The following is a 23,737-nucleotide window of genomic DNA, read 5'->3' as shown; positions in this document are numbered from 1 at the left end:
GTGTGTTCACACCATTCGAGGTCAATGCCTAACCTTAACCATTTCCCCCAATTTGCTGGTTCCCTTCTAGAAAAAGGACTCTGATAGAGAACGACTGGTGTGCTGCCAAAACAATCCGTGTAAAACTCGCTCTAGAATTTCTGTTTTCCGCGTGTGCAAGTAGTCGATGTAAACAGCTGTTTGGGTCACACGGGGCGCACCGAGAGGATGTCAGGACCGACCTTAACAACCACAAAAAAAAACAATATCTACTATCTAAGAACATTTCATAAGAAAGACAAATAGCATTAAAAAAAAACAACCCAAACAGATTAATTTCATACATTTTGATCAATATCACCCACCTACCCGTTTAACACAAACCATTGTACATACAAACACACACATGGACATATCCTCACCCCAGTAACCACCTCCCCCACACCAGTGCTCCCACCATCACACACCCTAATAGAGAGCTGACACTTCTAAATGTCTGACTACTCATTTATTTATTTATTTAATTATTTATTTTAAATTAATTCCTTATTATTACCACCTAGTAGTTATTATTATTATTATTATTATTATTATTGTTATCATTATAATAATAATAATAATAATAATAATAATAATAATAGTGATAATAATAAATATTGTTTTCTTTTTTCTTTTAAATGTATTCAAAAGGTTCTTGGGTATTTCTACCCTGTTCTTGTCATTGTTGTACTTCTTGTAAAGTCACTGCTGTTTTGTTTTTGCACCAATAATAATTAAAACAAATAAAAATATAATAAATCAATGACGCGTACCGTTACACCCGTAATATCTAGTCTCATATCTCAATATCGATATTATATATACTGTATATATTTCTTAGCCCGACATAGACTGATGTTAAACAGGCCTGATCCAGGTTTTGGGTCCTGGAAACTCTTTTACATCTCAAAGTCAAATATATCTGTTCATTATAAACTCAATAAACGTACTGATTGGACCGTTGAGAAAAAATAGACATTGACCTAAAACAATCTTAGATTATTTGAAAGGTTATTGTTTTTGTTCGTTGCTTTTGTTTTAACATCTTTGAATTAAACATTTTTATTAGGGCTGTCAAAGTTAACGCGATAATAACGCGATAATAACACGTTAACGCAAGATCGTTTTAACGCCACAAATTTCTTTAATGCGTTAACGCAATCAATCTTTGGGAGGTCGTAGCGGGCTTAGTTTTAATGGGTTCTATGGGTACCCACGAGTCTCCCCTTTACAGACATGCCCACTTTATGATAATCACATGCAGTTTGGGGCAAGTCATAGTCAAGTCAGCACACTGACACACTGACAGCTGTAGTTGCCTGTTGGGCTGCAGTTTGTAATGTTATGATTTGAGCATATTGTTTTATGCTGAATGTAATTTTTTTGTGTTATTATTATATTATCATATTTGTCCACTCCCATATTGATAAGAGGATTAAATTCTTGACAAATCTCCCTTTAAGGTACATTTTGAATGGATAAAAAAAATGTATGTAATGTAATAATTTGTGATTAAATATTTTAATTAATCGACCGCTCTAATTTTTACACTCTGAGAAAAAAAATAATAATGTTTTCTTAGTATTTGTTGTTATACTGTAGATGTCATCCCCATCGCCATGACAACATCATCAGAACAACATAGTCACATGATCCTCAAAGTCTCAGAGAAGAAAATTCAGTTTGTCTTTAAAAACAATTGATTATTGGGACTATTAATTATAATATTCATCATCCTCATCATCATGATCATCATCATCATCATCATCATCATCATCATCATCATCATCATCATCATCAAAAATATCATAATCATCAAAATTATAAACATCATCATCCTCATCCTCATCCTCATCCTTATCATCATCTCTCTGCACAAAGCCCTTCACTGGTAAAACCTTCAGAGGGATTTCACCTTCAGTATTTAGATATGGAAACATCCTCTCATCGAAAGTGTGTGTGAAGGTGTGTATGTCTGTGTCAGTATCAGGATCAGAGAACGACAGTTTTCCTTCGTTCCAGTCCAGATTCACTCTGATCGTCTGGGGCTTCTGCACTGGGAGAACAGTGGATGGATGTGATGGAGAGCATATTCCGTATTCACCTGACGCCGGCGCCAACCATATTTCCCATAATCCAGATTTGGTTCCTTTCCTCTGGTCAGACTCTGGTATCACACCCAGTGACCAGCCTGTACTGTCTCCAACCTGGATGTCCCAGCTGTGAGTCCCTGAGTTAAAGCCCTCAGAGCCCACGACAGAGATGTTATTATCATGAAACCTCTCTGGATTATCAGGAAGCTGCCGTTTCTCTCCTCGTCTCACACTGGTCAGATCTCCAGACAGGGTGAATTCTGGATGAGCAGAGTTTGGGTCCAGAATCACAGGAGTGTAGGAGACCATATCTTTCATCTTGTTCCAGATGTTGTAGGCGAGGTTGCCCAGGTGTTTGGCCTGGTCTATCAGAGCTCCTGAGTCCAGCTGTGGATCCTCCAGTGCAGCCTTGTCGTTGAGCGGGAATCAGAATCAGAATCAGAATCAGAATTGTGTTTATTGCCAGGTGTAAGAGGTATACACTAGGAATTTGCTTTAGTTATGTTGGTGCAAGTCAAAACAGTATAATAACAAAAGAATAGATAAACGTTAGAATAAAATAAGAATAAAAAACGTCTTCGGCTCTCACCTTGTCCTCTGTGGCTCTGACTGCGTCTAAAAGAGCTCTGCTCACAGCCTCCATCTTCTCCTTCATCACCTGACTCTTCTGCTCCTCTTCCTCCCTCAGTGCAGCCATCCTGGCCTCCTCTTCCTCTTCTAGAAACTGGTGGAACTTCTTAAACTGCTCCTTAATCTGCGTCTCTGTGGCTCGGGCCTGGACCTTCAGGTGTTCTGATGTTTGATCAAACATCACTTTAACTTGTTCAAAAACCTTTGCCGTCTCCTTTAAGGTCGCCATTTAGTCTCCAAGTGAAGCTGAAAACACAGCAGTGACGTTCACGTTGAGTCTTTGTTCTTGTAAAAGTCTCGTTCACTTTGTGGATTCAGCAGCTGGTTGAAGTGGTGGTATCCCAGTATTCCCAGTATTCCCTCTTGTAGATGTCCACTCTCAGTGGAAGTGGTGGTTTTGGTCTGAAGGTCAATCTTATCGTCCGTCTCTGAGTCTGTGTATGAGCGTGTGTTTGTCGTCTCAGTGAGGCAGAATAACAGCCTGTTCTCCTGGTTTGTCTCAGGTGAATCAGGTGATTAGTGCCGCTTCCTCAACTGCATGTTTTTGCATGTAGAGGAGCAAGTAGTAACAAAGAAAAAGAAGAATCATGATTCTCTAAATCATTGGGTGTGTGAATCCACGTATCTTTCAAAGGCTGTCCGGATATATATATATATATATATTTAGACATATACACATTTTTTTACCTTATTATGTACCTTAAAGGGAGAATTGTCAAGTATTTAATACTCTTATCAACATGGGAGTGGACAAATATGCTGCTTTATGCAAATGTATGTATATATTTATTATTGGAAATCATTTAACAACACAAAACAATGACAGATATTGATCCAGAAACCCTCACAGGTACTGCATTTAACATAAAACAATATGCTCAAATCATAACATGGCAAACTGCAGCCCAGCAGGCAACAACAATGTGCTGACTTGAATATGACTTGCCCCAAACTGCATGTGTTTATCATAAAGTGGGCATGTCTGTAAATGGGAGACTTGCGGGTACCCATAGAACCCATTTTCATTCACACATCTGGAGGTCAGAGGTCAAGGGACCCCTTTGAAAATGGCCATGACCGTTTTTCCTCGCTAAAATTTAGCGCAACGTTGGAGCGTTATATAGCCTCCTTGACGACAAGCTAGTATAACATGGTTGGTACCAATGGATTCTATAGTGTCATATGATACCACTATCTTCACTCTAGCTTTAGAACTGAGCCCGCTACAACCTCCGAAATATCGATTGCGTTAATGCATTAAAGAAATGAATGGCGTTAAAATGATTTTGCGTTAACACTTCATTAACGTTGTTACGGCTGGATGTGTTTCCTGTGCTGCGGTCCCTTCTCCCTCTCCAGTAGCTCTGCCCAGGTGTGCTGCATTTGCTCAACGAGTTTGGAAAGGAAGTGCTTAAAAGCTCCAGTGCCAGCAGCAGAAGGGGAGAGGCTTCTGGTGTGGGGACTGCTGGTTTTGCTGCCTCTCACCTTAGGACTTGATATTGTCTTTTTTCATATTTCTTTGTTAATAAATCCTATGGATTTTGAGAGTTTTAAAGATGTCTTTTGTGGTTGGTTTGGGTCAGTGTTGGAGTGTTGTCCGCCCCAATAGGGCTGCCCAAGGATGGGGCGTAACAAATGGGGGGCTCGTCCGAGATGTGATTGATGTGTTAACTTTGACAGCCTAATAAATGTTAACTGTACAGCATGTTCATAAAGTACAGGGGAAATTTTACAACTCTTGAAAGTTATCCCATTGACAATCAGTTCATCCTCTGTCAGCTAAGTTACTCTGTTCTCTCATTATAAAGTAGGAATGTTTCTCTTACTCTTGCTCTTTGGCCTAGCAGAGCTGAAAGTACGTCTAGAAAACATATAACTGCTGTAGTTCAGTGAGCTGCTTTACTTGCTGCTGAACATGTGAGACTGAAGTGTTCTGAAGGTTCTGACAGAAATATGTGACGTCCTCTTCCTCTGCTGTCTCTCAGGCATCAGGGTACCAAGCGGATCCAGACCATGCTGCTCAGCTCTCTCATCATGGTGAGTCCTTCTCTTTGACCCATCTGTACTGATCTGATGAGTAACAATCAGTCCACACTGGCTGACCACACCAACAGATTAATGTCTGGACACATTATACAACTTCATATTATATTTTATTCCATCTTGCACCATTATCAGAAACAAATGAAGCTTGGCTACAATCCGCCACCCATTAATCAGCTGATTTAAATCAAAGTCTTAACTTTTCTCCTGTAAACCATCCACACCGACCTCCTCCTTATGTGGCGTTCACCTGGTTGGTACCAATGGATTCATTAGGTTTTCTACTCTAAAACCTAAAAATTGCAAGTTGCGTAAATGCATTGCAGAACTTAGTGACGCTAAAACAAATTTGTGTTAACGTGTTATTATCACGTTAACTTTGACAGACAAAGTTGTTACGTTATTATTTGAACACAAACTGATCTTTTTAAGAAAAAGGAAAAACCTTTATTTGTCATAGTACATAAAGGTACATACATGAAATTTGACTTCTGCATTTAACCCATCCTAAGTATTTTTAGGAGCAGTGGGCTGCTGCAAGCGCCCGGAGAGCATCTTTGGGTTTAGTGTCTCGCTCAAGGACACTTCGACATGCAGTCTGTAGGAGCCGGGGATCGAACCGCCAACCTTGTGGTTAAAGGTCGACATGCTCTACCCACTGAGCTACTAACTTTAACTAAGCAGTTTTGCTGCCTAAACCTAACCAACCAATGTGTTTTCTGTGCTGCTGTCCCTTTTTCCTTCTCCAGCTTTAAAACTGAGCCGCTACAACCTAAAATATTAAAATTTTCAAGAAATTAGTGGCGTTAAAACAAACTTGTGTTATTATCACATTAACTTTGACAACCCTAAGTATAAGTCTAAAGAATTTTTATATAATGAACCAATAAATTGTGAAATATAATTTTTTATTGTAACTCATCTTTACTTGATTATAGGAATTTTCATTTTTAAAATTTTGATAAGTAATTTTTTCATGTCATAAAGTCTTAATTATTGATGTGATTATTGGCCATTTTACAGTTCTGTCTCTTTGGGGTTAACACTTCAACGCTTCCGCCTCTTTCATTTTCTTCTTCTTCTGTGAGAGACCCTCGTCTCTCCGACACGAGGAGGCACAGGTGGCACCAACACACTCCTGCAGCATCCTCGTGCACTGCAGTCCTCCGTGCACATCACGGCGTCTGTCTGTACTAGTCTCCCCTCCTCCTCGCCACCACCTGGCCTCTGCGTGCAGCTGGAGGAGGGGTGAAAGGTCTCAATATTTATAACGCAGTGCAGCTGCAGACGGGACCGAGCAGGGTGATGGGGGGATGTTATCGATGTCGCTGAGACACTGAAGAAGCTGAATCACTCGCTGGTTTGTTTTCTTCATCTGTGACATGTGAACGCAACTGTAGGCACTCAACATGAGACCAGAGCACGAGGGAGAGTATATACTGTAAGAGCGTAAAAAAATTATGTTTTTGTTTTTTACTTTACTTAAATCAAACAATGACCACTTAGAGTAATTTGTAATCACATTATAATGCATTATAACAGCAATTTATCCTCATACCTTTTAGAGGTATTGAGGAGGTCTTTAAAGTAATGCAATTTATTTATTTTATTTATTTTATTTATTTTATTTATTTTATTTATTTATATATACACATACATATTTATTTATTTATGTATTTATTCATTCATTTATTCATTTATTTATTTATTTATGACAGTTTTTGTTGTTCTTAGTGTAACTTATAATCACATTATAATGCATTATAGCAGTGATTTTTCTTTTGGAGATATAAAGGAGGTCTTAAAAGTATTGCGGTTTATTTCATGTATTTATTTTATTTATTTTATTTATTTTATTTATTTTATTTATTTTATTTATTTATTTATTTATTCATATATACATATATATATTTGATTTTTTATTTATTTATTTTTATTTATTCACGTTGTTATATTTTCATTGTAATATATCTCTTTTTTAACTTTATTTTTAGCTATTTACTTTCAAGTCATTTTTATCATTTTTATTATTATTTTATATTTTGGGGGAAGGTTCTGTGTTAGACAGTCCAGGGAGTCCGTCTTTTATTTTACAGAGCTCTCATGCCGACATAAAGAGTTTTATATAAAAGCTTAAAACACAGATTTCATGTAGATCACAGCCCCCGGGAACTATTTTTAAAGCCCATGCACCGGTTCCAAATCAGAATGTGAAAACTCGGCCTGTTGTTCCCTCTGATCATAAATCATCACGTCAGTCATGTACGGCAGGAAAAGGTCAACATTTGGACAGTTTCAGCTGCTTGTGTGAACGTAACCTTTAAGCTCTGTAGAAGCGTTGTCTCTCAACGATCCTCGCTGTGGATTAATCGCATCACGCTGTGATAAATCAGCTCACACCTTCCTCTCCTCTCCTCCCTCCCCCTCCCGCCTCCCCCCCGCCTCCTCTACCTCAGGTAACCTCTGGCTTTAAGTCCAAGTCCATGGCAGCTGCGTTGCCTCCTCCCTTCCTGGATCCGCTCTTCTCCATCTCTCTGATGGAGGACAGCGAGCTGAGGCAGCTGGTGCTCGAGATCCTGCACAACATCATCGATCGCCATGACAACCGCGCCAAGCTACGCGGCATCAGGTATAAAGTACACACGAACTTTACTGTACTGAGTGAAGATACTGGTATCATATGAATCTAGAAAACCTAAAGAATCCATCGGTACCAACCATGTCAGACTAGCTCGTTGTGAAGGAGGATAAACAACGCTCCAAAGTTACGCTAAATTTTGTTGAGGAAAAAACTGTCATGACCATTTTTCAAAGGGGTCCCTTGACCTCTGACCTCCAGATCAGTGAATGTAAATGGGTTCTATGGGTGCCCACGAGTCTCTCCTTTACAGACATGCCCGCTTTATGATAATCACATGCAGTTTGGGGCAAGTCATAGTCAAGTCAGCACACTGACACACTGACAGCTGTTGTTGCCTGTTGGGCTGCAGTTTGCCATGTTATGATTGGAGCATATTGTTTTATGCTAAATGCAGAACCTGTGAGGGTTTCTGGATCAATATCTGTCATTGTTTTGTGTTGTTAATTGATTTCAAATAATAAATATATACATACATTTGCATAAAGCAGCATATTTGTCCACTCCCATGTTGATAAGAGTCTTAAATACTTGACAAATCTCCCCTTTACAAGTATCTCAAATGTGTACTTGATGTATTCACCACTGAATTCTGGTTTTGTGTCTGTGTCTCTGTTGCAGAGTCATTCCTAATGTCGCAGCGTTGAAGATTAAAAGAGAGAAGATCTCCAAGCAAGATGTTGCATTCATGAAGAAGGTAGAAAATCTAATCCTGCTGTTCTCTTTCTTCTCTTTCTTATCAGCGGAGGACCCCTTATCCATCGTATATATACTCCTGTTTTGTTTTTTTGCCAAGATATGATTCAATTCAAAGCTTTCATTTGTCACTCTTGTGGTTAGCTGTCATTTACAACCCAACGTAGCTGACCAAAAACACCTTTGAGTAAACCCATCACTCTCATGGTATGTGTCCACACAGCCTCCGTCCTTTCCATGCTTCCCATTCATTGCCAGTGCAATGCATTCTGGTAGCATGGCGGCGCAATTCGAGAGACGGGGGCGTCACGACGGCCGCTCATCATAATGCATAAAGTTGAGGTCTCGGCTACTTTATGTAAATCAGGGGTGTCCGACGGCGACTCGCCGCCTCTGGAGACTCTCCAGAAACGTTTAAATTAAGTGTTGTCGATCCAAAATAAAGACAGATTCAGCGACTGCATGGATTATTACTCTCATAAAATGTCTTTAGAAGCACATTTCGGAGAACTATTTACCCTTCCAACAAGTCTCATGAAAATCGGGCGAGTAGTTTTTCTGTATTCCTTCTGACAAACAAACAAACAAATCAAACTGAAAACAAGACCTCCTTGGCGGCGTAACAACCCAACCGTAAGAGGTGGCTTTTAGCTAAAGAATAAATGATAAGTTATCAAACCAGATACTTTAAAAGTTTAATAAAATGATCTAAAATACAAAACTTGGCCCAATGCTCTACCCTTCCACCAAGTTACATGAAGATCAGGCCAGTAATTTTGGTAACACTTTATAATAACCATCATTAATAAATGGTAAATTAATAATTATTAATTAATAATTAACTCAGTTAATAATCATTTACACAGTTAAATAATTAATAATGTTTACTAATTATTAGTAATGCTATAATTTCTGTTATTTTAACATTTTACTGTTGCACACATTGTAATATTTATATATTTGTTAATGTTTAAGATATTATTATTTAACATATATAAACATTACATAGATTAGATGGAGCAGATATTTGTCAATGGTTAATAATTGGTTTGCAAACTGTCTATAAACTTTATTTGGATGACTATTATAAAGTTACAACTGATGATTATAATTGTTAAATGGTTGATAAATACTTTGTAAAGTATCTATAAACATTATTTTAATACTTTGTTAAATGGTCTATTTATGTAATGTTTATAGATGATGTACAAACTATTTCTTAAAAGTTTACAAATCATTTGGTAATCATAACAAACACTAATATTATATATAATATAATATAGAAAATGTTACAATGTGTGCAACAATACACTTTTAGTAGTTTACTAACGTAATCATAATATAATCGTATCATCTCCTATCAGCTATGAAACAATATATCATTTATAAACTAATTATTACATATTACACAACCTAACGATAAACATATAACATGTATAACATAAATTATAGCTTTACTAATAATTAGTAAACATTATTAATCATAATTTTGTTGTTTGCAAGAATTAACTTTTAATAAATAATTAATCAATGTAATCAGAATGTAATTGTTATCGCTTCCTATCAGCTATGAACTAATTATTACATATTGCACAAATGAATTATAAAATAACATTAATTATAGCAGTCTGTCAAACCAGAACATTTACATTAGTAAGATGTAGTTTCATCTTCAAGCTTCATCGGAGGATGTTGCAGATCATAATGACCCAGACAGGAAAAGCCCGTCCACATCAGCACACAACATTTAAAAACAAAAAAGGTCTCACAGTTTAAGTTGTTCACCCGTGACCTTCACACCTGATCTGTGACCTTCACACCTGAGCTGTGACCTTCACACCTGAACAGGACAACGGTCCGCTCACATCATCAGCAGCAGAAGCAGCGTTCAGACGAAGCCGCCTCGCCGACTCTCACTCACTGTCAGAGGTCGTTAATGGCGTCTTAATTGTGTTCATTAGTGGTGAATGGAAGTCATCAGCCTTCACTTTCCATCAGGCTCCACGTCGAGCAGATAAATGCACGAGCGAAGGCTCTGACGGCTCTGTGCGTTTTTATTTCTGTTATTAAGACCCGGGCCTGACGCACTGGGTTATTTTTAGTTAATGGGTTTAATCTTTTCAGTGGACGGCACTGTGGCTTCTTCAGCTTCATGTTCAATAACATCTTTATTTATATCACGGAGGTGCTGATAAATATAGTTTATCTTTGTGACTGTAATGTCAGAAAAGTCATTAAAAACGGTGTTCTTCACCGGAAGAAGGAAACAAAGAGAGTAACAGGCAAACCTGTTTTTTATTTATTTTAATTCATTTTTCATAACACATTTTTCTTTACATTTATTTTTTTTTAATACAGTTTTATTGTTGTAATTTTCAGTCTTGCAAATTAAAACAATAAAATAATAAAATGTTGAAAATAAATGAAAAATAATTTAAAAAAAAAATGTATTAGCTTTAAATTAGCTTCTTTAATACAATTTTATTGTTTTATTGTTGTAATTTGCAAATTACACCAACCTGAACCTGAAGATTCATTTGAGATGCTGCTCATCACTGTGTGAAAGTGTATGAGGGTTTAGAACAATGGTGGGATAGTAAGAGGGTTTTAAAGACTGTCTCTTTTCTGCTTCTCCCCTGTTTGGTCTCCAGCATGGCCAGCAGCTCTACCGTCACATCTACCTGGGCTGTAAGGAGGAGGAGAACGTCCATAAAAACTTTGAGCTGCTCTTCACCACCCTGGCAATCCTGACCATCGAGCTGGCCAACGAGGAAGTGGTCATCGACCTCATTCGGCTCTCCATCGCTCTACAGGTAAACCTTTGTTTATTAATCTCGGCTGATCTTAGTCATTGGTTTTATTATACATGTTGCTGTGCATGCAGAAGGAAACATGACATTTAAACAAAAAAAAATACAATAAGTAGAGATGATAAATAATAAATAGAAAAGAAAATTCTTTGGAGTGAAAGAAGTCCCCAAAACCTTTACTCCATTAAAAGCATCAATACCCCCAATGCAAAAAATACCAGATGTTCATTCACCTGTTAAAATAAACAGGTTGTTTTGCATAAAATGTACTCGATGAAGTAAAAGCAGAAAGAGAAGAAGAGAAAGAAGAGCAGCAGAGGTTAGTTTGACCGTTTTCAGAAGAAAAGGAGGAAGGAAAATGAAGCAAAGACAGACGTAACATAAGATAAGACAAATAAAATCTCTTGTGAGAACAGTTAAGGTAAAACTTAATAAAGTTATTAACATGTGCACACAAGACGAGAAACTACCATTTAGGAACTCCTTTGAAAGAAGAAATAAAGGCACTCCCTGTTCAGGTTGAGTTCTTAAAACTACAGATGTAGAACTCATTTTCATTCACATATCTGGAGGTCAGAGGTCAAGGGACCCCTTGACAGTTTATCCTCGTCAAAATTTAGCGCAAGATCGGAGCGTTATTTAACCTCAGCTAGCAAAACTTGAGCTGACTTCACATCCACATTTTACCATAAAACATATATACATAGACGCATATGCATCGACTCCTGGATCGTACGTCAACGTGGGCGCCATATTGGACAGGGAAAGACTGACCTGACATACAAGTGAATAGGGCAAGCTGCTGTTTTTCTGGTTAAAAAGCACGATAACGTCTTCATTTCTTAACCGATTTCAACGAGTCGCTTTATATTCAAACGTTTATGATCTACAAGGAGTAACGTTAAGTTAACGTTACAGTTTTTAGTGTAAGTTTGGAGCGTTATTTAAGCTCCTTCACGACAAGCTTGTATGACATGGTTGTTACCGATGTATTCTTTAGGTTTCCTAGTTTCAAGTGATACCAGTATCTTCACTCTAGCTTTAAAACTGAGCCTGATACAACCTAAAAAATAGCAAGTTGCGTTAATGCGTTAAAGAAATTAGTTGCAAATTTGCGTTATTATCACGTTAACTTTGACAGCCCTAATTATTAACAATTAATTGTTGTTACTTGCACCCCTCATGCATCATGGCTGGAAGTGAAGAGAACTCAAAAATGTCTTTTGTGCAGAGCAACACAGTTATAACGTCCTAAATCCTGAAAAAGAAAAGAAGCAAGTACAAAAATTGGGGGGAAAAAATGGAATCTATATACACAGCATTTTACCAAGATTTGCCCACAAGCGCAACCAATATTTAAAAAAAAAAAAAGAATGGGGGCTCCACATGATCTACATTTTTACAACCTGTCTTATCGTCTCTTATCGTCTCTAAATAGAGTACTAGAGTAAATAGAGTATTTGTCATGTGACTGTTGGTCTAAACTGAGTCATTCCTGGCTTCCCAGTTAAGCTGAGGAGCTCAGAGTTTAATGTTTTTTACAGGATCTGGTTTCGTGCAATCGGTTTATTTTTGGGCGAAATTTTAAATGAAACTTGTAGAATAAAGTGATTTTGATTAAATATTATTTTTTTCAAATGGAAGCGTTCGTCACACATGAATCGTTCAAAACCGTCGTTGAAAGTTGTAAATTTCAGTTTTTACGGGTCAAGGGACCCCTTTGAAAATGGCCATGACAGTTTTTCCTCGCCAAAGTTTGGAGCGTTAATTAACCTCCTTCATGACAAGCTAGTGTGACATGGTTGGTACCGATGGATTCATCGGGTCTTTTAGTTTCATATAATACTAGTATCTTCACTCGACGTAAAAACTCTCAACTCTCTTAAAACTCATGATGGTGCTTTAATCTGCAGCATCCTGGATGTGATGATGGTGTATTTGTGGCGTCAGGTGTCATATTTTTATTATATTGATGCGTCGTTGCGATGTCACCGTCGGCCGCAGAGTCCTTAATGTCATTAGACTGGAGACCGCACGCCGGTCCAATAAAACCTCCTACATGTGAGACGGAAGAGAGGTGTGAAAAAAAGCCTCGCTCCGACACACACACACCAGCTGCTCGTTTGTGTATCACGCTGAGATCTCATCGCTCCGAAATGTCACAGCATTGTAGACGAGAGGCGAACACACACACACACACACACATATAAATACACAGACAATCGTAGTACCATGTGTTCCTTCGCTGGGAAGAACTGACATATAAAGACTGTACGTCATTAACTAACGATAGCTGATGCCAGTAAACACACATAGGGTTTACAGAGGAGACGGATGATGTCCTCTGGATCCTTAGAGGTCACACGGAAGAGCGTCTGCTTCTTTTCATTGTGTTCTCACGCTGTCAGTTAAAAAGGTCGTCGTCACGGTAACGACCCCGGGGTGACACAGCGAGCACGGAGGGGTTGATTTGTGATGAACTGCGCGCCGGCACCTTCTGTAACGTGTTGCTGCAGTCATCTGATAATTATCAATCATGATGGGAAATAATGAGTTGTTAATAGTCGTAGTCTTCTGCTCTGCTTTGTTCACACTGCAACTAATAGTGATTTTCATTTTCAATTATCATACCCTTTATGTGTTGACGTCATGATGAGGTCACGGTGTTAGCTGGAGGCTAAACAAAGGAAAGACTGGAGGCTAACTAACACTAGCAGTGGGCTAAAATTACACATCTTAAATGTCCTCTTGCTGTGTTGTTGGCTGCCAGAATCCAGATATCACAGACATTAGAGATGACTAACTGTGATTCGAGGCTCTAGCGAGCTACAATATCAGAGAAACGTTTCAGAGATGAAGAGAAAATGTTGCTAATATTAAGCCTTCTGCTAACAGCAGCCGTGAGCCGTTGGCATCGCTGCTGTATTACGGAGCGGTGCACTGTTTGATGCAATGCATCAAAAATCAATGTTGTTGCTAATCAATGACATATCTCCAACTGTTCCCTAACATTTAGTAAACAGAAAGACTGAAAAAATAATTACATATTTGGTTTTTGATTTTCATAAAAAACAAGTGGCATTATGTAAACAAACTGGCATTTAAAGGGTTAAAATTCTGAAAATGAATGAATTGAAAGTAATATAGTAATATAATGAGTAATTATTTTTGATACCAAGCAATAAGTAAAGTAACTCATTACACTTCCTGAGTAATTAATGTCGATGTGTTCTGCTAATGTTTGACTTGTCTCTGCAGGACATGGCTCTGGCGAACGAGGAGAACATGCCGATGTTTATTCGCTGTGGCATCATGGCGTTGGTGGCGGCGTACCTCAACTTCCTGAGCCAGATGATTGCAAACCCTCCTTTCTGTCAGCACGTCAGCAAGGTGCATCATTCTGTTGCTTCAAAATGTCATAATTCTTGTAAGATAATTTTAGAGACTACGTCGTAAAATGTTCCTTGTTCTTGCTTTGCAGACTGAATACATTTAAGTTGAATAATATGCTGACGATGCACCGCTGTTTTTGGCTGTTAAACTTAGTTTGTAGTTGCAGTTATTGTCATTCTTCTTCTTTATACCATTCTGTTTCCGTTATTCTCTCTTCAGGTTATTGAGCTGAGGACCATGGACGCTCCGTACCTCCTCCCAGAGCACATCTTCAGAGACAAGTGTCCGTAAGTATCCACTACTTTGCAGACTAGAGGTTTAGTTTTATGAACATTTCTAGAGACCGAAACAATCTGACAGGTCTAATTAAGACTCGAAACAGTTGAAGAACCTGACAAGGTAAAGAACCAATTTTACGTCATACCTTACGGGGCTTGCATAACCAAATCCCTAAAACTATTTAATTTAGGGACTTCAAATGTGGTATAATGGTTGACAGTGTGGTGTAGTTGTGCCTTTTGGGGGTTAAAAGCCCAGGGTGCCCAAAAATTTAAATTTTGGCCAAAAACTGTGATCTGTTTTCGACTTCAATTTCGTTTCCGGAGTAGAACTTGTTCCATTAGTTCCGAAAGGGCAAAACCTTTGACCCTACTTTAGTAGGGGTCAAGCAGTGAGTGGGGGTACGTGAGCCATGATCACTTTTGCCTTGTTTATCAAGACTTAGAAACACTCTCACCGGACAGTTTTTTAGTACAGTCGCAGTCTAAAACTTTTCCCTGCCGCAGTTGGAGCTCTGGTGTTATTGAGGAAGAGGATAACATGAGACACTGTCCATAATCCCTCACACTCTGGGATCATCTGCTGTACCGGTCTGGATCAGTTTCTAACTTCTAACGTTTGCTCGGACGAGGACTGAAAAAAATTCTGGCATCTTGTTGTTGTTTTTTGATAAGTGTTCAAATATCCTGGAAACAAAAGAGAGAAAAAACATCCCGCAGTCATTCTCAGCTTTACCTAGAGCTGCTCCAAAATCAGCAGACATCTGCTGATAAAACCTGATTATGAGATTATAACAACCAGAATCTATTTCTGATTTTAAATCCCCCCTTCTAGTATCAGCCTCTGCAGGGATTTTAAATACTAAATGTGGACGAGAGAGCTTCTAGACAGCTCCGTTCTGCTTCATCTAGATTCACATGGACACCCCCAAAAATCCAGATTCATCACCAATAAATAGTTGGAGACGATTTAGTTTGAAGAGGTGGATCGCAGTCTTAGTTTTCATCCTTCTCCTTCTTCTTCTCGTTCTTCTTCTTCTTCTTCTTCTCCTTCTCCTTCTTCTTCTTCTTCTCCTTCTTCTTTTTCTTCCCAGACTCCCTGAATCTCTGGACAAGGAGGACAGAGCGCTGTACTTCCAGACGGCCGACATGGCCGAGTGTCTGGCGGGACCGGGATACAACGCAGAGAGGCTCTCCATCCCGTACGTTCCCCAGGTCACAGGTACGACCAGCTTTTACGGGCTCTTTTACGGAGCTTTGAACATATTTTTCAGCCTTTATTGATGTGTCACAGAAAAGGTTTGTGAGTGTTTGAACCTCTCCAATTCAGTTTTATGAACCTGACAGGAAGTAGATCATATAAACGTATATTCCTCCTTAATTTCATGAAAACAGTTGAAGCAAATTGAACTTCTCAGTAACACTTCATTTTACAGGTCCGCAGATTTCATGGTAATTTAGGTGATAATTAGCAAGTAACCTATTTGAAATTTCTTTGAAATTACTCCCAAATTACCCCAATATGTACCTTAAAATGTACTTTATTATTAACATTATTTAATAATTATATGCTAAAATAGCATATATAATATATAAAACTAATAGAAGACAATTCTGATCAGGCACAAATCTCACCATTGTGTGATTTATTGTCTATACCAGGGGTCAACAACCGAAAATTATGAAAATAAAGTCAGAATATTACTAGAAAAAAAGTCGTAATATTCTTAAAATAAAGTCATAACTTAACGAGAAAAAAAGTCATAATATTATTAACGTAAAGTCCTAACTTAATGCGAAAAAAAGTTGTAATATTACGAGAATAAAGTCATAACTTTACAAGAAAAAAGTCATAATATTATTAAAATAAAATCATAACTTAACGCGAAAAAAAGTTGTAATATTACAAGAATAAAGTTATAACTTTACAAGAAAAAAAGTTGAAATATTATTAAAATAAAGTCCTAGTTTAAGGAGAAAAAAAGTGATATTACGAGAATAAAGTCATAACTTAACGAGAAAAAAAGTTGAAATATTACGAGAATATTGACCTCCTATTGACCCAAATCTATGGGGCTTATAGTGACTGATGACAGTCTAATCGGCTGCATTTTCTTTCATTTTTAAAATCTAGCTTCGGAGGTAAACTTAAAGCCAAGAAAGTTATTATTTCATTATTTTCAAGGATCTACTTTACGCCGTTTGGTTATACTACACTTTGATTTTCACCAAATCGAACAGGTTGATTAATGTGTCTGTTATTTGTCTCGTCTTTGGTCTAACAACCAGCGTGCTTCTGTTTTCTTCCCTCCGTCATGCTTTCATCTAACATCAGTGCTTTACACAGTAGGAAAAATCCTCCACAGGTGCAAGCAGAGGTCCAGAGGTAACCGGCTAGAGTAGAGCCGTAGACGAGTCCGCTGTGGAGTTGTGTAGATACTAGGGCTGTCAATCCATTAAGATAGTTCATCACCATTAATGGCACATTATTTATCTGTTCAAAATGTACCTTAAAGGGAGATTTGTCAAGTATTAATACTCTTATCAACATGGGAGTGGACAAATATGCTGCTTTATGCAAACGTATGTACATATTTACTATTGGAACAACACAAAACATTATATAATATACATTATATCATGATTTGAATTAAAGTGTTGGCGATTATGATTGTTATATTTTATGTTGTACAAATTTATGTTTTTTTTCTAACTAAATATTCTGCTTCAGTCCATATTTGCTGGCGTTTAGCCTTTCAAAAACAACATTTTTCACTGCGGTTTTCTCTCCCGCTCATCACACACAAAGGGCGGCACTGACGAGTTATATTCATTAAAAGAAAGTTGATTCACTAAAAAAAAAAAAGACAAACTCATTTAATCCGATGAATCACTTTATTCAGGATTTTTTTTTTTTTTTTTTTAGCGTGATGACATCATCAAATACGATGACAGATATTCCAAAACCCAAAAAGCTTAGAATGTGAAAAAAATGACATAGAGTCCTAATATAATGTCTGGACATATTCTTGGTCTTGTTTACTAATTCCTTAATTCAATTTAATTAAATTCCTAATTTGAATCAAAGTGTTGCCATTTCAATTACTATATTTTATGTTTTTTTATAACTAATATTCTACTTCAGTCCATTTTTGTTGGCGTTTAGTCTTTCAAAAACAACATTTTAAAAACTTCAGAAGCTTCGAATGTAAAAAATGACTTGAGTTACCATGTCCCTGGGTTCCCTCCACAAAAAACCAAAGGGATTTTTACATTTGGATTTTGGATTATTGCGGAAAATAAACTCTAAATAAACATTTATGATTTTTACACGTTTTGTTCGGCAAGATAATCTCCTCAAATGAACACCACTTTTATGATTTTTGAAGCGTGAATACAGTCACAAAGGGTAAAAAGCTAACGTTGGGCTATAAATTAAATACACCACGGTCACATGAGCACGAGTATAAACAACGAGGCTGTAAAGGAGGACGAGTCGGCGTGACGACATTTAGTCACGTGAGATATGTAAAAAGCTTCAAAACTTATTTTTTGTCGTAGAACAAAACATTAAAATCTCTTCAAAGACCTTATTTTAGGCATCTAAAATCCATTCAAATAACCCATTGACTTCCAGACGAGGGAACAGGAAGTGTTAACTCATCTCCGGGTTTTAGGACTCATTCCTGCAGCGCTTTATGGAGCTACACAGGATCCAAAGGCAGGAAACCTACACCCTTAGATGACTGGCCGATAGCTGTTGTGTGTAGCTGTTGCATCATACTCCTAAAATCTACACATGTAGAACGGTTTCATCATCTGTACAACTATTTTGCTTTGCGTTGCATCTGGAACCGTCACGGTGAGTACATGTAGCTCTATAGACCTACAGTATGTAGACTCTGAAGAGTGGAGTAGTTTGTGCTCAGTGCTGTAGGTGTAGAGAGTCATTCTTATATTGTGTTGAGCTTCAGCTTCTGTCTGAGCTTGTTTTGTAGAAACGGCTGCTCTATTGTTGGATTAATGAGAGCCTTAAAGACTCAATCATACCGAACAGTCTGTGCAGACAGAACGGTGACGAGTTAAAGCTGCAGATCGGAGCAGATATTATTGGAAAAAAGTTATTTTTATAAAAGTGTCACTATATCCTGACATTAGTTCTTGACGCTGCGTTAAGAAAAGTAGCCGTACTTCTGTGTCTTTTATTTTCACCAGTGCATTGTGGGTGAATACAGATTAAAACAGGTCCTCCTGCAGCAGGACGACGCACCTGAGATGTTTATCGCCCTGCAGGATCTGATGCATTTTGTTCTTTTGTTGCATTGAAATACGACTTCAAAATAGAACGTTATACCCGGTTCACACTACACCAGGATCTGAAGCTGACGTGTTAATCTGTGTCTCGTCCTGCAGATGAAGATCGACTGACCAGGAGGAAGAGTTTCGTGGACACAATCTCCCTTCAAGTGGACATCGTGTCCAACAACCTTCCAGACAAGGTATCGGTATATAATCGTTATTTTAAACATCGCTATCGGCCCAAAATTTAGCGATCGATGCATCCCTAGTGAGGTACATGAGGAGGTGTCTTCACACAAGACTTATAAAACCCAATATAGAGATATTATATCTAGTATGTACCAATGTGTTATGTAAGAGATGATGTACAGGTCATTGTGAAGGAAACCCCGACCTACAGCTACAGCTCTGTAACTATATCATTTCTTAAAATGCAAAAGAAGAACTTCCACTCCCACAGAGCTCCATCTCTCTGTGCAGTAACCGAGGCTCTTTGTTTGATCCCTCTTCCTCTGTCTTTATGTCCTCTGCAGTCCCAGCTAGCGGAGGAGATCACGTTTGAGACCCTGAAGAAGGCCATCGGTGAGTTCACCACGTTCATGAGACGTTTTTTATTTAAAGCCTCTAACCCCGTCGCCTTTCTGTGGACTCGCTGAAAGTGTCTCCCTGAATACAAATCAGTTATTTCATCAGCTTTTCGCCCAGAGCTTCGTCATCCTTCAGGGCCGGAGCTCCTCTGACGTAGAAGTAGACAGAAATGCTCTGTGAATCATAAAAGATGTACTGACTGTCACGACGCGGCTGACAGCTCACATGTGGCCTCTTTATAACATTTAACATCATGTTTTTAATAGGGCTGTCAATCGATTCAGATATTTAATCGCAAAAGAATCACACATTTTCTATAGAGCGAAGATACTGGTATCATATGAAACTAGTAAACCTGATGAATCCATCAGTACCAACCATGTCAGACTAGCTTGTAAAAAAGGAGGTTAAATAACGCTCCAAACTTACACTACATATTTGGTGAGGAAAAACTGTCATGTCCATTTTCAAAGGGGTCCCTTGACCTCTGACCTCCAGATCAGTGAATGTAAATGGGTTCTATGGGTACCCACGAGTCTCCCCTTTACAGACATGCCCACTTTATGATAATCGCATACAGTTTGGGGCAAGTCATAGTCAAGTCAGCACACTGACACACTGACAGCTGTTGTTGCCTGTTGGGCTGCAGTTTGCCATGTTATGATTGGAGCATATTGTTTTATGCTAAATGCAGTACCTGTGAGGGTTTCTGGATCAATATCTGTCATTGATTTGTGTTGTTAATTGATTTACAATAATAAATATATACATACATTTGCATAAAGCAGCATATTTGTCCACTCCCATGTTGATAAGAGGATTAAATACTTGACAAATCTCCCTTTACGGAACATTTAGAACAGATAAAGGATGAATTATTAATTATTAATTAAATATTTTAATCGATTGACAGCCTTAATCTTTATTATTGGAAACTGCATGTGATTATCATAAAGTGGGCATGTCTGTAAAGGGGAGACTCGTGGGTACCCATAAAACCCATTTACATTCACAGATCTGGAGGTCAGAGGTCAAGGGACCCCTTTGAAAATGGACATGACAGTTTTTCCTCGCCAAAATGTAGCGTAAGTTTGGAGCGTTATTTAACCTCCTTCATGACAAGCTAGTCTGACATGGTTGGTACCAATGGATTCATGAAGTTTTGTAGTTTCATATGATACCAGTATCTCCACTCTAGCTTTAAACTGCGTTAAAGAAATTAGTGGCGTTAAATTTAATTTGCGTTATCATCGTTTTAACTTTGCCAGGTCTAGTTTTTACTGTTCTGCTCAACAGAAGTTCATTATATCTTTGTGTCACACAGTGTTGTCGTCATCATAAAGTAATAAAGTAATCGGGATTGAAGCTAAATGATGACCTGACTTGTAATTATTATTATAGATACGACGGGTCTGGAGGAGCAGGAGAGGGAGAAGAGGCGTCAGGTGATGGAGAAGTTCCAGAAAGCTCCGTTTGAGGAGATCGCTGCTCACTGCGAGTCCAAGGTAAAACACAAAGAGAGAACAAACACAGTGAGGATGATAAAAAGACGGAGTCTGTAAACTCTCGCTCACTCTGAACGTTTTATTTCTGCAGGCGAACATGTTGCACGACCGGCTGGCACAGATCTTTGAACTTACAATTAGGTAAGTCCTCTTTTCTTATACTTTTAAATCGCTTTGTTTCATAGGATCGGATTTCCTCGGAGTACCTCGTAAAGTTCTGACTTTATTCTGTAAATCTCAGATGTGTTTTCCCTCAATGTGGCTCTAATACTCCGTAGTACATTGTCTCTTTGGCCCTCACTGCATTAGACTTATATACTATATACTTAGACTGTAAACTGTGTTACCTTCATCACAATGATCACATGTTTTGCGGCTCCAGACAGATTTCTTTTTGCCTAAAATGGCTCTTTTGATAGTAAAGCTTGCTGACTCCTGGTCTAGGACTAGTTTCTCCATCTAATTGGCGATATGGAAATCCCAATTTAACATCTTGCCCCTCTCTCACCACCACCCTCCTCCTCCTCCTCCTCATCCTCATCCTCTCCTCCTCTCTCCTCCTCCTCCTCCTCCTCCTCCTCCTCCTCCTCCTCCTCCTCCTCCTCATCCTCCTCCTCCTCCTCCTGGTCATCCCGCTTCCTTCCTTCCTTCCTTCCTTCCTTCCTCCCCAGGCCTCCACCCAGCCCGTCCGGAGTGGTTTCCATCTCATCGGGACACACTCAGCACCAGTCCGTCCCCGTCTACGAGATGAAGTTCCCAGACCTGTGTGTCTACTGACCACACACACACACACACACACACACACACACACACACACACACACACACTCACACACATTCACAAAAAATAGCTGAAATGCAAAAAGAAAGAAGGACACAATCACAATCTGTACTCCGGTTTCCAGTTTCTATTCACAACCAGCATAAAGGTGTCACGCAAAATGCAGCAAAACAGACGTAATCAGTTTGATATTTGATATAAAGACGAGTTGAGTCTTCTGAAAACGGTACTTCTGAATCCAAACATGTCCTTTGATTATTTAAATACTTGGATCCTTAACTAAACTTAAAGCAGATTATCTCCAGCAGCTCTAAACCAACTGTTTTGCTGCACTTTGTTGGCTGAAACTAAACTAAACGTATGAGAAGAACAAAAAGAGATGAAACAGCTTCCTCTCTGAGGCTTCAGCGTCTGAATCTGATGTTGCTTCCCAGCATACCTCTGGTCGAGCCAAAGCTTCACACCTTGTACATAAAATTAAACTCCCGCTTCGGGGTTTAAGACTTGAGTCTGATTTTAGGTGTGATGCTTCTTCTTCAGAGCAGAGCTTCTTCTGCCTCTTAAACCAGTTCTCGTGTAGGCGTCCGTGCAGTCCCAGATAGGTAGAGAAACGTAGGATAATATTAGCTGTCAGGTAGGTTTTAGACTCGCTGCTGCACGGCTGTTACAACCTGTGCAGTCTTATTTAAAGATAACAACCAGCTGTGTGTGTCATGTGGGGGAATGAATTGAAAGCAATACTTATTATCTAGTCGTGAACTGCTTGACTCTTAAAAAGACGAGCCACAGAGAGTTTTGTTCAGTAGAAATGGCTCATGGTTGGTGATTTCTTTGCGTTTTGCTCCAGATGTGTTGCGTTCCAGAGCTCTTGAAAAAATGTCAAATACTCAGACTGAAATGTTGGAAAGCTGCAGTGAAGCGGTGCGATGGCGTCCCCGTACTTAACCCGACAAAGAAAGAAAGCTCTGGTTGGAAGGTTGGTTGGTTAGGTCTACAAAATAGCAGAAAGAAAAACCTCCCAGAGATGTGAACAGCGATTCAGAGGTCTAAAGGTCCAGACACACCAAGCCCACATCAGAGAAGTAGAGGCGTTGGCAGCTGCATCCCCTCACGACTCAAAGGCCGTTTTTGGCCGTTTTTGTAAGTGTGATTATACGAGCAAATCGGGCCAATCTGCTTAGTCAAGAAAGAACAAGAAATATGTAAAGTTACAAGCTAAAAATGGATTCATAATGCTCCTGGATTCTAGCAGCGATATCAACTGTAGGAATCACATTTTGTCCGTCACGATGACTCTGTTCTGAGCACCTCCAGTTCGACCTGCAGCTTCTAAACAAACACAACGAAGACAGAAGTCGTTCCTCTCCTGCTCCATGAATCTCAAAAATGTTTATCAGAGTCGGCGTCCCGCGAGCCGCCATATGGGGAGGTTCAGTCCAAAATAAGAGACCAGCAGCAGCAGCAGCAGCAGCAGCTCATCAAAGTTAACCTCCCCACTGAATCCGCCTTCAGCCGCTCGGATACAAAGCGCTGAGGAGGATTTAATCAGCTGTGCTTTTTTCAACCACAAGGCCATGTTCTGCTTCCAGAAAAAGGGGGTGGGGGGTACAGGAGGCGTTTTTTTTGGAATGAGATCCTTCATATCTGGTGGAGCTGCTGCAGCTGTGATCTGTAATAACAGATGGTTATCGGGGTTTTCCTCTGATCTGAGCTCAGTGTAGGAAGAAAAAAATCCCTCCAAGTTGGAGGCAGATACCTGCTGCCATCGTTTGGTCTGAGCAGCTGGTGCAGAGCAGATCGCCGCCGCTGCTGCTGCTGCTGCTGCTGCTGCTGCTGCTGCTGCTGCTTTACCCTAGGCTGAAGGTCAGTGTGTCCTTTGGCTGGCAGGTTTGTTTATGATTATTACACGGCTTTGGCTGAATACTCGATTCTGATTGGTCAATCATGGCGTTCTACGGTCCTGTTA

At 39.0% G+C, this 23,737-nt stretch overlaps 2 protein-coding genes across 4 annotated transcripts in view; one reads left to right on the top strand and one right to left on the bottom strand.

Annotated features, from left to right (window-relative positions):
- Positions 1-23,371, top strand: part of efr3a (EFR3 homolog A (S. cerevisiae)) — a 127,610-nt gene extending 104,239 nt beyond the window's left edge. For all 3 annotated transcript variants that reach the window (XM_074649979.1, XM_074649978.1, XM_074649980.1), the window contains 12 exons: positions 4,727-4,778; positions 7,241-7,413; positions 8,044-8,119; positions 10,770-10,931; positions 14,187-14,318; positions 14,541-14,608; positions 15,694-15,821; positions 19,013-19,098; positions 19,432-19,480; positions 20,888-20,991; positions 21,083-21,132; positions 21,663-23,371. In XM_074649979.1, coding sequence (XP_074506080.1) covers positions 4,727-4,778; positions 7,241-7,413; positions 8,044-8,119; positions 10,770-10,931; positions 14,187-14,318; positions 14,541-14,608; positions 15,694-15,821; positions 19,013-19,098; positions 19,432-19,480; positions 20,888-20,991; positions 21,083-21,132; positions 21,663-21,768 — 1,186 coding nt within the window. In that variant the 3' untranslated portion in view covers positions 21,769-23,371. The remainder of the gene's footprint in view (positions 1-4,726; positions 4,779-7,240; positions 7,414-8,043; positions 8,120-10,769; positions 10,932-14,186; positions 14,319-14,540; positions 14,609-15,693; positions 15,822-19,012; positions 19,099-19,431; positions 19,481-20,887; positions 20,992-21,082; positions 21,133-21,662) is intronic.
- On the bottom strand, positions 186-2,970 carry LOC141776590 (nuclear factor 7, ovary-like). Its single transcript, XM_074650294.1, has 3 exons — positions 2,701-2,970; positions 1,848-2,519; positions 186-221 (listed from the first exon to the last, which is right to left on the bottom strand). The coding sequence occupies exons 1-3, from the start codon at positions 2,968-2,970 to the stop codon at positions 186-188; spliced, it is 978 nt and encodes a 325-aa protein (XP_074506395.1).
- Positions 23,372-23,737: the final 366 nt, after the last annotated feature.

The sequence above is a fragment of the Sebastes fasciatus genome, chromosome 11 (genome assembly GCF_043250625.1).
Source record: "Sebastes fasciatus isolate fSebFas1 chromosome 11, fSebFas1.pri, whole genome shotgun sequence".
In the NCBI taxonomy this organism is placed as follows: Eukaryota; Metazoa; Chordata; class Actinopteri; order Perciformes; family Sebastidae; genus Sebastes; species Sebastes fasciatus.
The sequence above is the reverse complement of the archived record's forward strand: the minus strand, read 5'-3'. Positions and strand labels throughout refer to the sequence as shown.

What these genes read in the sequence shown, in the direction of transcription:
- LOC141776590 (XM_074650294.1), bottom strand. Translation starts at nt 2,970, where the DNA reads ATGGCGACCTTAAAGGAGACGGCAAAGGTTTTTGAACAAGTTAAAGTG. An exon ending in TCAGAGCCACAGAGGACAAG is followed by an intron (nt 2,520 to 2,700) that starts GTGAGAGCCGAA and finishes CTCAACGACAAG; the next exon opens with GCTGCACTGGAGGATCCACA. An exon ending in ATGAGGATGAGGATGATGAT is followed by an intron (nt 222 to 1,847) that starts GTTTATAATTTT and finishes GTGGTTGTTAAG; the next exon opens with GTCGGTCCTGACATCCTCTC.